Source organism: Dreissena polymorpha, chromosome 14, assembly GCF_020536995.1.
Source record: "Dreissena polymorpha isolate Duluth1 chromosome 14, UMN_Dpol_1.0, whole genome shotgun sequence".
In the NCBI taxonomy this organism is placed as follows: Eukaryota; Metazoa; Mollusca; class Bivalvia; order Myida; family Dreissenidae; genus Dreissena; species Dreissena polymorpha.
The window spans coordinates 33,030,071-33,049,147 of NC_068368.1; the positions used below are offsets into that span (position 1 = coordinate 33,030,071).

The window sequence follows — 19,077 nt, forward strand, 5'->3', positions numbered from 1 at the left end:
GTTCGATTAGTTTAAACATATTTATTTCAAACAATACATATTGTTATACATCGAAATACATACAACATTTATACAGTTAACATGTTTGAATAGGATGGGAACGAAAGACAATGTCTTATATAGTTATTCTCCTAATACAAATACAATTACATGTTGTTAGATGAACATAGCTGGGGGTTTTATGATTACACAATAATATTGGCATGCAAAAAAAAGAAAGAGAAACTCTGAGTTTCATTTGTTAAAAAGGAAAACAAAAATGTTATAGGTTAACATTTGAAGGGTGAAGGAAAAGGACTGACATAGTTCGTGGAAAGGAATATAAGAAGTTTTAAAACACATGATTATGGCAAAAGAGGGAAAGAAGGTTGAGAGTCGTTCTGTAGCATATTACGAATCAAATCGATTGCTTTTTACAATATATTTGTGAACTGCATCAGCTATTTTAGTATTTGTTAAGAAGTCACGAGTGTTGTCTCCATATAGAATAGTCTCAATGCAGGGAACAGAATATACGGATATTGAGTTAAGAAATTCGTCGCGAATATGTGCATACAGAGTGCATTCGAGGAAATAATGTGACGTCGTTTCACGACGTCCGCATTGAAATAACGGGGATGTAATAATATTGCGTCTGAAAAGATGTTCATTTAAAGCACTATACTTTGTTCTCAGGCGCGTGTGTAACATTTGAGATCGTCTTGCGCCATATGAAAATAGGGGATTTGCAATCGGTCGATCTGTATTAATGAGCCTTTTGAAAGAATTGATCGATTCAGCGTTTTTTGCGTCATCGGGGAGATTATTCCATTCAGATACAGTGGACGGAAGAAACGAATTTGAATAAAGTGACGTTCGCGCTTGAATTGTTTGGAGATGTGACGAATTTCTTAATGAGTTATTGTTACTCGACCCAACTGTTGCGGGCAAAAGAGACTGTAAGTAGTTTGGAACATTGTTCGAGTTCATTTTGTTCATTAATATTAGTTTATGTTTGTGTCTTCGTTGACTGAGAGTTTCCCATCCTAATTCATTATAAAGTTCTTCTAATGAGCATAGACGTGTACAACCAGATGTTATTCGCGCGGCTTCGATTTGGATTTTTTCTAGTTCATCTTTTTCATATTGCGTACAATTATCAAATACAGCGTCTGAGTACTCAAGGATCGGTCTTATAAACGATACATATATTTTCTCGAGTGCTTTTCTATCAAGCATTATTTTTAATCGACGCATTATATGAAATCGTGTCCATGCCTTTTCTTTTACAAAGGATATATGTGCATGCCATGTACAGTCATTGGACATAAAAACACCTAAATGTTTATGGGCTTCAAAAATAGGAATATCAACGTTTTGCATAGTCAATGGTGGATGAGTTGCTTTATTTATTTTGCGTGAAATCAGCATTGATTCGGATTTTGATGGATTAAAGCATACCAACCATTTTTCAGCCCAGCTGGAAATTGTATTAATGTCTGACTGCAATACGGTATGTAACGTTAGATGAATTTACGACCATGAAAAGACTGGTGTCATCAGCGAACAAATTTATGTGTGCATTAATATCAGAAATTAAGTCATTTATATACACTAAAAACATTAGTGGTCCTAGAATAGAGCCTTGAGGGACTCCGGCGAGCATTTCAATAGGGGTTGAGTGCGATCCTGGTAATATTACTGTCTGTTTACGATCGGTAAGATAATTTGACAAAAACGATAAAAGATTTCCTCGAATGCCTGCATGTTATAATTTGCATAATAGACCTGATATCAAAGAATACAACTCTGACCTCAAGGCCATTGTCTAGGGCTCTGCTCAAAATGTATCATAGATATATGTAAGCTGATTGACAGTGGAGTCACCAGGCAAGAAACCAGATTGAGTGGGAGCAAAATATTCATTCGCACGAAGAAAATTAAAAATGTGTTTATGTAATATCCTCTCAAATACCTTCTCAGTAGTATTTAACAGTGATATTGGACGATAATTAGACACTAGGGATGGATCGCCTTTTTTAAAATTGGGCACACATTTGCACTTTTCCAAGAAGAAGGCATTTTGCAAGTATTTAAACAAGAGTTAAACAAATCACATAAGGGGTAACTTAATTGAAACATTGCCTCTTTGATGATTCGGTTATCTATTCCATCGGGACTGGACGCTTTTCCTACATTTAGACATTTAATGGAGTCGATAACCTCCTCCTCTGTTATATGCATAGACTGAAAGCCGTTAGAGCTTGCATGGTGCATAGGTGGAAGATTATGTTTGCTTTCATCAACTGAACACTGACGTGCAAAGTACTTATTGAGCATATCCGCTTTACTTGTATCCTCCACTACAAAAATATTGGTTTGATCATCATAAAGAGGCGGAATTGAGTTATTTGTGTTACTGGGAATAAATTTTCGAAGTGCTGTCCACCAGTCTTTAGCGCAGAGATCGGATGACTTGAGTTTTTGTGCAATACTGTTAAAATATTCAATTTTCGAATTGCGTAAAAGTAGAACAACCTCATTCCTGACATGACGGAAATTTGACCAATTAGTAATACTGTTAAATTGCTTTGCTTTTCGGTAAAGACGTTTCCGTTTACGATTTTTTTTCTTTATGTTATTGTTTATCCATGGAAGATCTTGAGAACGGATACACACATTTTTTGTTAGGAATACATGTGCGTGCAATGTTCAATATTGTTTCAGTTATGTTTTCCGCGTAGATATCAACATCTTCGCATTTTGCTAGATCCCAATTGGTATCTGACATTATTGTCGTAGTTTAGAATAATCCCCAATGTCGTAACGCCAGATATGACGATAAAACGTTTTACATCTTGGTTTCGTAAATTTTAATGTCACAAAAACAGGGCAGTGGTACCGAACCGTTTGATCTAAAAAGGGTTCGCCTGTTCCAGAAAGAAGTACGGTATTCCGATTGCTTACAAATATAAGGTCAATTATGGAAGATGAATGTTCAATATAATGTGTTGGTTCGTTTATAAGTTGCGTTAGGTCATGCTGTTGACATAATTCATTAATTGTTCGTGCAGTCGATTCAGCGAGAGCATTAATGTTAAAATCACCTGTTATAATAATATCATTTATTCGTGTTTATCTGGCTAGCGCAATGAAATCTTCTATGGAATGCATATATGATCTATCCGCACTTGGCGGTCTATAAAATACGCCAAAAAGAATAGATTTATTTCTTGAGGGAAACACTTCAATCCAAATACATTCTACGTTATTTAATTCAAGATAATGTCTGCGTTTGAAAGCAATACTTTTTACGTAAATAACAACGCCATCATGTGAATCGAATGGTCGATCTTTACGAATTGGTTGGTGGAAGCCATTAAAGAGGAGATCAGTAGATGAAATTGAACTATTTAATCATGTTTCAGTAAACCAATTATATCAAATTCACGTAGACCTGTGTAAAGAACATCTAATTTTTGCATAAGACTTTGAATGTTATAATGAACAAAACTTAAGTGTTTTGTTGCTGAATCATTGGAAGTGGATAAAGAACTGTTTGCATCATCTGTGTAAAGAGATGCATTAGACAAAGAAGGCCCTGGGTTCGGATGTACATCACCTGATCGTAATAGAACTAAAAAGAACCAACAGCATACTGAAACAACCAAGAAGCGTTTTAGTAGTTTCTTGAGAAACAGAATATCAGTATGTATATTTTTTCCTATCAGGACGCGTTTACATGGGTGTTCAATACTCATTGACAGGTTCATAGACTGGTGTACACTTATTTGTAGTGAGTAGAGGCTGATAACATTAACATTAAGCCATAATTGACATGCATATTATACGTGTATGAGGAGTGGAAAAAAAGCTGATGATCTATATGCAATCATGGTAGCGTTTTCTGGTCTCTGTTTAATGTACAACATAATGATAGGCTCCAATGAAGACGAGATGAGCCAGAAACGCTGACATGATGCGTTTGTTGCATTTGATCATGACAACAAATTGCGACAAGGCTGAGTTTGATTACGACCCGTGAGAGATCAACCTAAGTTGTTCTAAACATAACATACAGAAAGATCGTGCTTGACCAGTGAACAGTGAACCGTGAAAGTTCACCGAACAGAGTACCCCAGATATGTCATACAATGTAGACAAATGAAAACAAACGACCGCAAAAATATATGTTACAGTTAGGTTAATGTAAGGAAACACTTTATCCGTGTAAATATATTTAATGTTTTTCTGATAAGAGCAAAAATAAGAGGGGGCATTTATACTTATTATAATATAGTATATAGTACATCATGTTGGCTTAACTCGCTTCATTGTTACTCTGATAATAGCCAATCGAACATTTTAAAACTAGGCTAAAACTGATATGAGCACGAGTATTTCTCGTATTAAATAAGTAGATGACCCGTTTTGCTATTGTTGATACAATAAGACAGACAAGACCATCAGTACCTGATAAAACTGTTCAACCAATCGGTGCAATCGTGTAGAACGAAACAATGTGGGTCACTCGCGAAAGTTTGTTCAAGCATATCAAGTGTCCACAGGTATATATTGAATGTAAACATTTACGCACGTGACATCTATGGCTATAGAAAACTTTTACACTGCGCACAAAAGATAGAGGCGTATACGTTTTGTCCCGAACACTTATTTATACGCCTCAAGATCAGACAGGCTATTAAGTCTATGGGTCGAGGAAATACCTTGTCGTGTAGCCTTGATAAGAACTGACCCATCCGCTGTTCAGGGCACTGTCGATGTGTTTGGAGCGAACTAGCATTCGAGCGTTAAAATGAAGCTGTGCACGTTCCTTTGTTAAGTTCTCGTTGACATAGACTTTGGCTAGGCCAGGGCAGTGTTTAAGTTCACGCCTTTTGTGGTACAATTTTTGTCGAGCTCTGTAACTGACAAATTTAACTAGGATGGGCCGACATCTTTCCTTAGCGGCTTTACCAGATCGGTGACTGCGGTCAATCTCGTCCAGGCTGACATTTGCACCCACGTCTTTGCACAACTGCAAGACGAGTTTGTCTGTGTCTTCCCTACCATCCGGTTCCGATTCCGGGACACCTGAAATTCTAAGACTATTTCGGCGGCTATATTGTTCGGTGTTATCACGCGCAGCTTCCAGTTTTAAGATTTGATCTTTCAAGGTTTTGTTTTCCTTTATAAGATATGTATTTTTATTTTCAACTTCGTTGATTCTATTTGTCAGTCCGGCAATAACACCATTAACAATCGAGTCAACCATTCCTTTTAGGACAGTTCGGTTCGATTGCGTTCAAATACAAAACGTTCACATGAAAGTCCATCATTTTAAGAAACATTTGCAGTTCTGCACTTTTACCTAGTCCAGTGTGTCAGATTTTTTATAAAATCAAATACATTTTTGATAATTTGCTGGAGACAAACACATATCTGGGTTGATATCGTACGGTACTAAAGTTGGTCGGAAGACAGCTCATATTAGTTTAAATGTTAAATCATGGTCACAATTTTAATCTCTTCTTTAATGGATATGTTTTAAGTCACGCCTGAGTGCAAACACAACATTTATGACTATTATTTAACAATTTGTTTGAAGATACCATCATCTCTAACGTTTACCTGTACCTGTTTCACAAACTAGTAAAAGCCTTTGATGCGTTGCATCAGTGTATCACGTGGATCTCTATTTAGCAGTGATTTAAAGGTTCAAACATCTTCAGAGCCTACTCATTTTTTTAGTTAAAGGGACTTATTCACATATTGCAAAATTGACATTTGCCCAATTTGTTATCAAATCCTCAAACAATAAAATAATACTATACATTAACAAAATAAACTGAAGACGGAGGCTCAAAACACAAATACGTTTCGTATTGGAATAATGGTACAAACCATAAATCGATACAAAAGCAAAACGAGTCATATCTTTTTAATATTAATGTTTATTTCCGCGAAACATCTAGATCACTTACATAGAATATAAACAGACGTAGTAAAAAAGCCTTGAGCATCGTTTAACGCACGGTTATGTTTGGCCATTTATTTATTATGTTGTTGATACATGTGAACATAACTAAAATATTGTATTTATTTATGTTTAACCTCTTAGACTTGATATGCAGCACATTTTACAAATTGGAACATTTACACCTTTAGTCTATTATTCAGAATGAATACCTCTACAATATATATATATATATATATATATATATATATATATATATATATATATATATATATATATATATATATATGATTTTCTTTTTAAAGTCGTAAATTAAGCAGCTACACAATTCTTTCCATCAACAAATAAATCCGCAACATGTCAGACACATGACAATTTTTAGATATGAATTATTACCTGTTTATTTTTCTTAAAATCATCTTTTTCACTAAACTGACAATTAAAATTTAATATGTTCATAAACATCATACATAATTACACTATTACACTTATATCTCAAAAATGGCTATCACTGGAAGTACTGGACACATTACACAAGTGACTAATAAATAATAATTGTAGTTTGTATAAGATAAACGTTTCAAATAGTCTAAAGGAAAACATATAGATAATTAGCATATATATTAATGGATTCACAGGCACTCGGTATTTGTTGCTACCCCCCCCCCCCCCTCCCTCCTCATACTGCTGCCTCTCTCCCCATGCTGCTACCCCTCCCAATACCATCAAAATTGTCAATTTTTATACCAATTATGAAAACAAAAAAGATAGTCGAAATAATTTTGTATCTATCTATATATATAGAGGTATTTGACTTCGACCATTGAAATGCTGATTTCGGCATACAAGCCAATTTCCGAAGCTCTCTTACCCATCCATGTTCAACCGATTTGCAAAATCTTGGTATGAAACAACGCAGCAGACTTCAAACCAAAGGAATTAAACGAAGCATGTTAGCATAAGTCTACCGTAACGCGGTAATCAAACAGCAAGCTTACCCAATCAAACAATCGATATGGCAAACATGAAAATACATTGAAAGCGTGCATAATTCGGTTTTACAGTTATTAACATTGTAATTGCAAATCTCATACAATAACATATATTCAAAATTAATCAGAATGAACACTAATTAATATACATATTATTGGTAGCAACGCATGCCGTGTGTCCCTCAATGGATTTCGTTTATTATTAGGTCAGATAATTGTTTGTTATTTTGCAAATACTTAACGGTGTGTTATCATTTAATAATATACTGCTATAGGTACCGCTTCATCAAGGAAAATAAACAAATAACAAGAGCTACGTTGGATACATGGAATAAACATGTATAATAATGGTGAAGGCTCGTCAGGGTACTTAATAAAATCAAAAGCATACGTGAACTTAACCTACGTATCCGAGATTCGAAGTTATCAAACGCGTGACTAGATTTAATAAGCCTATCTAAATAAGACTAAAACGTGCCATTATTCCCGGAATGGAACCGTGTTAATAGCCGATGGCGCAAATACTCTTGATTTAAGCAATAAATATAAGTTGAAGACACCAAAGCAATTGTGATTGTGTGGAATCTATAGTTAAACACGTAAATACTAGTTATATACTAAGACAAAGTTGCGGATTACATTACACAAATCAAAGCACCCCATCAACCAAATGAAAATCGATATTTACTTCCCGTAGAAGTTCGTTAACAACGTAACACAAGTCGTAGTGAAATATCAGTTCGTGGTCTACAAATGTATCCAATCCAATCAAGTTCAAACGATATTCGCCGATGGAAACGTGATTTAAAGCTAAACTTATTGGTGTGAATCTTCTGGAAAAAAATATGCCATTTGCTGCAATCATTGTTTAAACATATACATACTTATGTGCAATAGTTAATGCTACAATTTAATTCCGATATCAACATTACCCGTAGCCAAAGAAATAAAAGCAAATCACTCAATTCATTTGCAGTTCACAACATGAACAACGCATTCTCGAGAGGGTCATCTATGGCATCACTTTGGGATGTGGCTTGCAGTTATGTACATAAAAAGTCTCGTCGCCGGAAGTTTCTTCATCCCCAACTCATTCACCAAATCATCACGTTCGAGACTTGTCAAGATGGCTCCGTCCACGTGATTTTCTTTGAAAATTTCTACGTATTCTTCAAGCTTTAAAAGCCTTAAAATGTCGCCAATTTCATTTATTGTCATGTCGTTTACTCTCTCGATATTGGCGGATTTTATATTCTGATCTTTATCTATGTCACCATCATCATTAGAAATTATTCTGCTTTCGTTTGTTTTTCCATTCGCGACAGATCTTAAAAATTGGAAAAAGAACACAATTATCCTTATTATTCTCACTTAATAATCTTAAGCAGCAGCAGCAGCAGCAAGCAATAGCATTCATATACGTTCTATTATTGCTATTATTTTTATTATTGTTTATTATTATTATTATTATTATTATTATTATTATTATTATTATTATTATTATTATTATAAATGAATATTATTATTAAAGTCACTATCACGCTCACCAATACATACGGCTACTGTATTATGCTATAAAAATACATTCGACAGCAAGTAGTATCATACGATGGTTAATTACAATAGGAAGACCCTAAAAACAAGTAACATTGATGTAAAAACGTAATATTACAAGCATTCGGCAAGTTTTAAGCATCTAAATATCTAAATATCGTTCCACGATGTAATCTACTTTCGCTTTCGAGTCAGGATCGGATTCATTCGGGTTGCGTTCATTTGCATAATTTATACAAGCCATTTTCGCATTCGTTAAGTTCCAGTTACTAAGAATTCATTTTGATTTCACAGAATGATTATTCATGAGAGCTACGTCATGCTTCCGACGCTTACCGTATCTAATCTCGTGTCCGCCCGTAAATGTTCGGATATTTCGCGGGAGATATAAATGGAATTATTTGTGGCCACAAAAAAATAAAAACGAGCATTTTGTATCTCGTTAAATCAATTCTACCAGACAACATCTAACGTTGAAATTTTGCATTTTGCTAAACGGAACATTGATTTTTGTATGGGTTAGCTTTATTTAACGAAATATTCGATATTTTTGAGCGTTATTGTTACTTTAATATTACGGTTGTTGTTGTTATCATAATTATATTTCCTCATAATAAAGACAATGCCATTTAAAATATCATCTTAAACATCATCGATCACAAACGGTTAAACCGCCCAATATTCAATAATCGTGCAACATACTTAATGTCACCATGGGCCACCGACAACACGTATTTTTCTGTTCCAACGGATTCGTAGGCATTGGTGTTAACATTGACGTCATTTTCGGTCGGATCCGCGCTCTTCCACGTGAAAGGACGAACTGCTACCTGGCCAACTGACGTGTTGACATACGCTTCCGCCGCTGAAAAAGTTGTTGTACAATTATTACAAACAAGATTTTGCAACATACAGAAAAAAAATTATTACATGATGCTTGCGACATGTAACTTACATAACATAGCAGCAACACAAACACACACATAACTGGTGTTTGAATGTTAAGGAGGTGTTAAATTTAACAAGAAATATCTTCCAAAAGATATACGGCGGTGGTATGTGTTAGTGATAAAGAGTTATATTAAAGAGATATTATGAGCATCTAACAGTATATGCTTTGTTTATAGGTTTCTATCGCAACCGTTGTTTATTTTTGGTGGTTTCACTTAATATACACTTATATTTGTTAATGCAGCATCAACATACTAAAAAATTATCCCGTAAAGAGAAAAATAATGCATTTGAATATCAACCGTACTTTCGTTTTGACAACTGACGACAGAAATGATTTGATGTACGATGTGAATCTAAATTTAGTTTAGTGCAGATTCGTTCATACAACACAAAGACACACATTTTTTACGGATCATTTTAATTTCCTGCAACGATATCTATTCCTACGACACACGAACACTCACTCTGATCCTAATAGAACTATTAAGTTCCGCTCGGCTTAGAGGACTGGGACAGTCATGTAAAATATCGAATATAATATATATTTTTATAAATAACTGGTAGCAAGATGAGTTGTAGATAATTGGTCAGTTACCACAGTTTAACTAACTCTTTTGACTTGTAAATTCTATTCAGCTCAATTCAACAGTGAACAATGGGCAAAATATAACTTTAATGAGATCAAATATAGCGAATGTATTATTATTGTTTGTATTTGATTCGATTATTTATAGTATCGGGAGTCATCGCGCTCATGCATTATAAATTTGTCAATATGGGGAATACTCGTTTTCTTGTTAAATTAATACAAAATAATATTATCATGGGGTTGTTGAAAACTCATTAAGAATCTATTATTTGCATACCATAACCACAGGTTGAAGTAACGTATGCATATGCAACCTCTTTCCCCTAAAAACTTATTCAAACGTTTATATTTTCTTTGCAACAACTGTTTTAACTCTAAATTTGGTTTACTTGAAAACGAAAGTAGCCATTGCTCTTGAACCCGGATTAGCATTGAATTACACTTATTGAGCCAGGCACATAAATAACCAATCAACAACAACAACGACGTTTTAATAAATGTTAATAAATGAAAAATACTTATCATTCTGATTGTATTGGACTTAGTTTTTAGGGGTAAGTGGTTGCATTGGCATGCATTATTTGACACGCCTCGTTGTTTTAAAGAAATAGGACGAAAGCTATCAATTAAGTTAGTTAAAGGCTGGACAGAGTTGTTTTTTTGAAAGGTTGTCCAATTGCCCATAGGAGGATCAAGGGATGCTTTGGATTAAAGCTACTTTTGACATTTTTGCGGCCCGCGAAGACAGGTGTATGATAAATTCTAGTTAATGACTTTGTTATGGTTCCAATATCAGAGGGTGGGGATTTTTTTCATGGCTCTATGTCAATTGTTTTCTCTTTAAACATGATTTTGTATATTTATTTGAATATATTGGGCTCCTAAAAACATAAAAATAAATAAATACTTAACTCCATCAAGGGCACGTTACTTCCACCTGTGACCATAACTATATCGCCGAATATCTTCATTTAAGATATGTCTGGTCGAAAGAAAATTCCAGTTCATGTAGTTAACGCGATTTGGTTTTTATTATATGACGATCATTTTACTGACCGCTTAATGACCCTGATACCTTACGGTTTGGAATGCAATGCATTAAAAAGAGGTCGATTCTATTGCTGGAACGACGGCTTGTTTAAAACTGCTTAATTTGCTGCTCGAAAACAATTTAATATATTTGGTCAAAACGAATAATCAGGATAGCGGAATGCTATTGTTTCCACAGTCACAAAATAAGTCGCATGGAAAACAAACAAAAAATAACACGGAATAACACTACTTGATGTCGCTATTTTACCCTTCAAAATAAAGTAGCAGGCCGAAATATGCGTAAATTTGCAAGTCATCTTGTGTCATGCCGTGCAATTATTGTATCTAGCAAAGCAATTTTAACACAACATGACATGCTATAGCAATTGATACAAATTATCATTCAATAGCGTTAGAATCGTATATTTCATTAAATAAAACTTGTATAAAAGATATCTTTAAAAAGTTCAAACAGATTGACAGTATCGCAATATGCGTTAAATGCGTTTCGGAAAAACTTGGTAATATTTTTAATCCACGTGTCAAACGTTATGACAATTTATTAACTAGCAAGTACATAAAAAATACTAAAAGTAAAGCTTTCCCAACCACCAAATATAAGGGAAATTAATAAGTTGATATTATGTATTTGTTTCTATCATTTCTCGAAATATCAACCTTAAAAGGGACGAAGCACCTTTTCATGGACTCTATTGCCTTAAATTGCTTTATTCCGTGCAAATGCTGTTATAGCATGTCATTACAACTTACATTAAAGTCATCGTTCGCGGAATAGATCGGTTTTTTGCAAATAAATCGTATAGCGAGAAATAAACTTTATATAAATTCATTGGAATATATTTTTTTATCGAGGGTGACATCGAAAACCTGGAATCGAATCGATCAAATAAGGCTAAAAAAACAAGCTATTTGCAAATTATGTCAAAGATTATATGGATTTGGTGTACATATTTGTGTTTTTGGGTTGTTGAAACAATGTATTTTTCAAACACTGTTGCCATATCTGTGAATGTGCTTTGTTCAGACTGTATAACAATTGACTGCATAATTGCCATTCCGTCAAACATAATGGTGTCTGGGTTACATGATCATAAATACATGCAATAGGCGAAACTCATTGCAGCGTCGCGAGTTATGCAAATTCTATCTATATTTAGCTTTCGCTAAACATTATTAGCATATGGAAGATACATACATAGATTTAGCAAAAATGGAGCGTTGCAACTCAGTTTCCGTCTGTAACCGACGTATTTGCATTTGTTCTTACCTTCTATCCACTAAATTCGCCCGTATCCGCAATTGTGTTCGTTTAGGTTCGAATTAACGCGTCGAATCATGAATACTTATTAGGTCGTTTTCGTACTTAAACGTACTCGACTCCAAAATAAAAATCACTATATTGTTTGTTTTAAACCGATTTTCACAGGATTTTCAGCGAAATCCTCAATAAAAACGCGTTTTCTTACGAGTCTGCCCATATACGAGGGGTGTTCCAGAAGTTCGTTGATTTTCGCTATAACTTATTAGTTTGCTAGTAAAAGTCAATTAAATTTACATATTATACAAACCAATTATCACGGACTTTATATATAAGCTAAAAATGCATGAATTCCATAAAGCGCGTTTGAAACGCGTTACCATAGAGACCTCAGTAACGACATGCGGCGCACGCGTGTATTTTATTAAAAGTATGAGCGTTACGCGAATTTAAATTTGGTTTAAATGTCGTTGATAAACAGAATTTACTGCAAATTCCACGTTACAGCGCCTAAGTCCTCCTTACAGCCCGGATTTGGCCCCTTTGGACTTCCGCGTCTTCCCGAAAGTTAAATCAAAGTTGCGCGGTATTCGCTTTGCAAGTAAACAGGAACGTACAGTTGCAGCAAAGCGAATCGTGTCGTCTTTTGACGCTGACTGGTATAGAGACACTTTCGACAAGTGGATTTCCCGATACATAAAGTGCATTCGCGTTGGAGGTGATTATGTGGAAAAGATTTGACAGTTGTTAACTTCATAACGTCATTGACGTTTAACAGAAACGTTACACGTGCGTCGGTGTGCGCATTGTGCACATGTTTAAATCTCTGATATATATTTATTGTTTTATGTATTTCCATGATATTTGGAGAGTATATTTGGAAAGGACGAAATATTCTTAACATGCTATTTGTTTGTCCATTTATGTTACCAAATGAAAGTTATAGCAAAAATCCACGAACTTCTGGAACACCCCTCGTATATAGCTATCAACGGGGACTTTAATATGTGTAATTTAAACAAAAATAAATAAGACATCAGCTTAAAATACAAATTTGTCTTGTTCTGAGAAAATTGGGCTTAATGCATGTGCGTAAAGTGTCGTCCCAGATTAGCCTGTGCAGTTCGCACAGGCTAATCAGGGACGACACTTTCCGCCTAAACTTGATTTTCGGCAAGGAGGGACCTCCTTGAAACTAAAAAAACCATAAACGCGAAAAGTGTCATCCCTGATTAGCCTGTGCGGACTGCACAGGCTAATCTAGGAAGACACTTTACGCACATGCATTATGCCCAGTTTTCTCAGAACAAGACACAAATAAAACTCTGGCAATTATAGCGCTTTACTTAATTGCAAACTACATAAAAATACTCAAACGCGTTTTGTACGTGAATACAAATAATTTCAGGCTCAACGATCTCTAAATGATAACCGTTTTGGATATCACACCTTGTTTACCAAAAGGTATAATGGTCGGCTGCGACAGACGCCTGCGAGCAGGAAGTGCCGGAATTTTCTCATCGCTGAAATCTACAGCTAGCGCCAGAGGCGACCTCACTGCAAGTGGGTTTGAAAGTTTCTTAGCATGCGCGTGTTTGTTTTCCATATTTGCTGAAAATTAGAATAAATTGACGTGAGTCACTTATATAAAACTTATAGCAAAAGAACTTTGATGCGGCTGCTGAAAACAAATGCAGAAAAGCTCTGTTAGGTGTCATGAGAGAAATATATATATAGTATAATGAACTTGCGCCTTTTTGTTACAAGGATCTTTCGATCCTCACGTTAAGTGTAGTCAGCCATGTTAACGTGTTTTTTTTTTATTAAATACTAAGCGAGGAACTTTCATGTGTTTATTAAAACAAGGTGTACATCAAATGAAATAAATTAAATACATTTTACCAGGAAAAATATCCATCACAAAGATGTGTTTGAAGACAAATTTATATAAGAAAAATATATATCCATCCAGCGGGTCGTAAACGTATCGTTATACAATCATCAAGGTAAAATAATCTAGAATAATGTTATACTTTGCTTACGTTTAAGTTTCAAATCTGACTGTATCAGATCCTTATTTGGTAGATCGTCATGTGGCTTGCCTTTATTTGTCGAATCTTTGTGTTCCGTTGAATCGGGTTTCATTGTGGGAGTGGATCTGATTGGTAGCTCAGGTGGCAGCTCATTATTATAATCAACATCGTCTGAAATGGCAGGGTAAACAGCAGTGTAAACAGCAACATCAATATATAATTCTGCATCAAATTTCACAAGAACTACAATGCCGTGTAAAGAATTATAGACATTGACGCACCGGATAGATTATTTCAATCGATGACTATGCCTATAGATTATAACCAATGCCTGCTATTTCAGTATGAATACTTTATGTGAAAATGGTGTGTGCGACAGACCGACGTATGTGTTATGTGGGGCTATACTGTAGTTGAATAATACATGCTGAATTGCACTTGACGTCTTACGTGAAGTAAATTAAGTGTACTTAGAAGTGTTCTCCGACCACTTTTATTGTTGATGCTGTGTTAATGAGTAATAGAAAGTATCGAACGGGGGCAAGCTTATATATATAAGTGTTTACATATTATCCCAGGGATCTGCTGCAGTCCGGTGACGACAGTAGTGTTAAGAGTAAGTACACATCCGTCTTCCATCAACGGGATGGTCTTCCGGTTATCGTTGTTGGCACAATCTGTAATAATGGAGAATAATGTAAATATCATGCATAGTTTCTATAAATGCATGCATGAATGTTGCTTGTTGACTACTCGTTTCGCAATTTAAGTACTTTATTGTGTCGGCCATTTTGTTTCGTTAATATATAATTGATAAGACATTATTTATTTTTAATCAGTAAGATAAGGAGATTAAATTTTATAAATCATCTCTGCAATATTCTTGCTGTATATGTTTCGAATTGTATCAATAGAAGAAAACACGATCTAGAAGTACGTCCTTAATGCAAAAACATGTTATAGGTTAGACGCAAACAAATAGTGTTGGTCTATACTGAGGAAAACATATTGTAAGTATTAATTATTAAATCAGAGTGGCTTCTTTTTGCGTTGACGTATATGCGTATCGTATATTTTTACACGTGTGCATTATGTTTTTTAATATTAAGGTAGTTATGAAACAAAATGTGTTCGCATAGAAGAGTACATTTTGTGGATTATTTTTCTTCCTCCAATATATTGTTTATAGCGGAGTGTATGTGTGTTCCTCGTTGTAACGAATTGTAGAATCATCAATGTTACTGCTTATTCATATTAATTCTACTGCAAAACTTGCCTCAACTGAACAAATTCCCAAAATAAATCACGCATATTTGCAGTGGATACAAACAAGCAAAACAAAAATGAAATGCAAGAGCTATATAAGACATATAGAATCGAAATCAGATTCAGAAGTCAGCCTCTATCATACTTATACACATACACATCAGGATGTAAAGGTGCAATCAACAAGTAAAATTGATAAACGAAAACAAATCCGGATGGCAAGTTGACAATAAACCGATGATTAAAGGATGAAGATTTTTAAAAGCAGGTTTATATTTTGAATAAAATCGTTCAAATAAACAACTTATCGCCTAAATGTATTACTAATGACAGACGACACTATCGCTAAAGGGACCTGTTTGCAGAATTTCGTATTTAAAAGATGGCATCGAATATTCAACCTAAAACATATACAATGGTTAAACTGTCTTACATATGTAAATAGTAAAACATAAAGGCACCATTGCATTCGAACCCGTGACCTCTAAAAGCAAATGCGTATCCCTTATCATTGCGTTGTGCGTGTGTGTTTAAAAGGGTATGAGGTCCTTCTACTCCTGAGGCTGCATTATGTGAGGACCCTCAGTGTGTCTCAGCACTCCTCCTTAAATAATTTACCAGACTCAATAATGATCTGATGAAAATTTGAATAAGCTGCAATTTACAGCTAACTGGTTTTTACTGAAAGATATCTAGTGTCGGCGTGGTCTTGGCTGTATTGGGGAACCTAAGTACCCGTAGGAAACCCATTATAGTGAACTCCAACCAAGCTCATATGCGCTGGGATCAGGGATTCAACCCGGGTCGCCTTGGTGAGAAGCGCGTTAACCAACAACTGCACTATCAAAACGTCCATGTTACCTCTGCGCTACGCAGGCTTAAATATATGAGCCGTGCTCTGTAAAAAGGGGCTTAATGCATGTGCGTAAAGTTTCGTCTCATATTAGAGCACAGGCTTTTCAGGGGCGACACTTTCCGCATAAACTTGAATTTTGCTAAGAAGAGACTTTCTTTAAACGCAAAATATCATAAACGCGGAAAGTGTCCTTCCTGATTAGCCTGTGTGGACTGCACATGCTAATCTGGGACGACACTTTACGCACATGCATTTAAACTCCTTTTCACAATTCACTGCCCATATATTGGTGAAACATAAACTATTGTAGTACTCATATTTTCCAAAAAAAATGATAAAAAACGTTTGAAACTCGATATTATTCTACCGTTTGCGTATATTGATAATCTAATAATTTACCATTATATCTGATATTTGTCTTGGTAAGGGGTGTTATTTCGCTTGTTTAAAAATAACATAGTTATATACTACATAGTTTTTTGAAATTGTGACAATTATTATGTAAATCATCATTTTAACAAACTGTGAACAAGTTTTTTGATATCAGTTGTTGCAACGTTTCAAACGATTATTTACATCGAAAAGTCGGAAAATACAAAATAGTATATCGACACGAAGAAAATAATTATACCGTCATATGTATTATTTATGTACATAACAAATGCATTTTATGTTAAATGCTAAACAATAATTAAGCCCTCCCGCATCTGTGTTAATAAATATTCTTTAATTCAATTTTGAATGAAGTGATCACACTGCATTTTGTTGTGCTTTGTAAAATACAATAATTTGTAAGAATTGAACACTAGCTTTTTTTTAATGAATTCTTGTATGCAAAATGACATATAAAGTATTCTAGAAAATATAGGCTTATGGATATGTAATAATACGTTAAGCTCGCCTGATAATCAAAATGGTGAATGCTAATAATTGGGGTTTAACCGTTAAAAAGACACTTAGTCTTGAAACAATACAAATAACAATAGTAAACAAACATTTAGCTGATGGCAATTCATTTAAATCAAACACATTTAAAAAATTACAACAATATTTCAATCTCCACAAACATTTTGCAAAAAGCTACATTAATGCAAATATACATGTACGTTTCTTACCTTCCATTTTGTTGAGAAGAATTACAAATTACTCATTGAAATACGCATGCAATATATTTAATTTCCTTTTTGTTATTATCGACTGCAACTATCTACCTATATAATCAACCACTGTAAAATTGTCGTTTTATCTTTTTGAAATCACACACCATCGCATGTAATGGCATGGTTATTCGAACAAAACCACCCGTTAAATAAAATTACGGAATACCGTTAGTGCCATCGTTGCTACACATTAAAATCCACAGGGCGACAATGCGATAGTGCGATAGTACGATGGCGACAATGCGATAGTACGATGGCGACAACGCGATAGTACGATGGCGACAATGCGATAGTACGATGACGACAGTGCGACAATACGATGGCGACAGTGTGATAGTACGATGGCGACAATACGACAATGCGATAGTGCGATAGTACGATGACGACAGTGCGACAATACGATGGCGACCGTGCGAAAGTACGATGGCGACAATGCGAGGGTGCGATAATACGATGAAGACAGTGCGACAATACGATGGCGACAGTGCGATAGTACGATGGCGACAATGCGATAATACGATGACGACAGTACGACAACGCGATAGTACGATGGCGACAATGCGATAGTACGATGGCGACAATGCGACAACGCGATAGTAGATGGCGAAAGTACGTTATGACTATCGCATTTTCGCCATCGTACTATCGCGTTGTCTTATTGTCGCCATCGTACTATCGAATTGTCGCCATCGTACTATCGCATTGTCGCCATCGTACTTTCGCACTACCGCATTGTCGTCCTTTTGATTTTAATGTGTAACAACGATGGCCCTAACGGTAGTCCGTATAAAATAAACAAAATAAAGAACACAGTAAATTCAAATTCAACCTTGTTTGGTTAATAACATGGTATTGTATATTTCGGAAACGGGAAATAATGCAAATAACCTTATTGCATCCTGTTGATAGATAAACACTGAATAGAGCCGTCTGGTGCACATGTATGTTGTAATTTATATTTCGCCCTATGAACAAACACAACATGTTTTTTTTGCGTTAGAGAGATGTTATCTGTAAATGTTGCGTACAAAGTATGTTTAATTTCCCTGTGCCACTTTAGATAATACGCTCATGACATCAGCGATTATGGTCCTCGTTGTCGATATAACAAATGGGTACTTGTACATTAACTTATGCTATTTATTGTCCTTGATGTCTAGGGCATAACATGAAATGTTTTATAGTGGTCATGCACAGTATTATTAGTATGCCACGACCTGTCGTCAAGTTGTACAGATGGACCCGAGTCTAACTTAATTGCCTTTTTTAATAAGATATAAATTTAACAAAAAAATCTTATAGATCAAGCCTTTAAGTGTTGAGTACCCGTTCTTTAGCCAACAGTGTCCCGAATAAGACAATACCGATTGTCTTGACAATTATCTGATAGTCTTGACTCGACAATC

At 35.0% G+C, this 19,077-nt stretch overlaps 1 protein-coding gene across 3 annotated transcripts; it reads right to left on the reverse strand.

The window, feature by feature from the left end:
- Nucleotides 1–6,215: 6,215 nt before the first annotated feature.
- On the reverse strand, nucleotides 6,216–18,683 carry LOC127858792 (uncharacterized). 3 transcript variants are annotated; one of them, XM_052396076.1, is made up of 6 exons: nucleotides 17,627–17,803; nucleotides 14,956–15,066; nucleotides 14,399–14,560; nucleotides 13,815–13,967; nucleotides 9,205–9,367; nucleotides 6,216–8,275 (listed from the first exon to the last, which is right to left on the reverse strand). In XM_052396076.1, exons 1-6 carry the CDS (start codon nucleotides 17,631–17,633, stop codon nucleotides 7,969–7,971), a joined length of 903 nt encoding a protein of 300 aa, XP_052252036.1. In that variant the 5' UTR covers nucleotides 17,634–17,803; the 3' UTR covers nucleotides 6,216–7,968. The 3 variants fall into 3 exon arrangements, with proteins under 3 accessions (XP_052252036.1, XP_052252037.1, XP_052252035.1); XM_052396077.1 differs by lacking the exon at nucleotides 17,627–17,803 and adding an exon at nucleotides 18,560–18,683 and having other exon boundaries at nucleotides 6,217–8,275; nucleotides 13,806–13,967; XM_052396075.1 differs by having other exon boundaries at nucleotides 6,217–8,275; nucleotides 13,806–13,967.
- Nucleotides 18,684–19,077: the final 394 nt, after the last annotated feature.

What these genes read in the sequence shown, in the direction of transcription:
- LOC127858792 (XM_052396075.1), bottom strand. An exon ending in GCAGATCCCTGGGATAATAT is followed by an intron (nt 14,561 to 14,955) that starts GTAAACACTTAT and finishes CTGCCATTTCAG; the next exon opens with ACGATGTTGATTATAATAAT. An exon ending in TATACCTTTTGGTAAACAAG is followed by an intron (nt 9,368 to 13,805) that starts GTGTGATATCCA and finishes CAACTTTTTCAG; the next exon opens with CGGCGGAAGCGTATGTCAAC.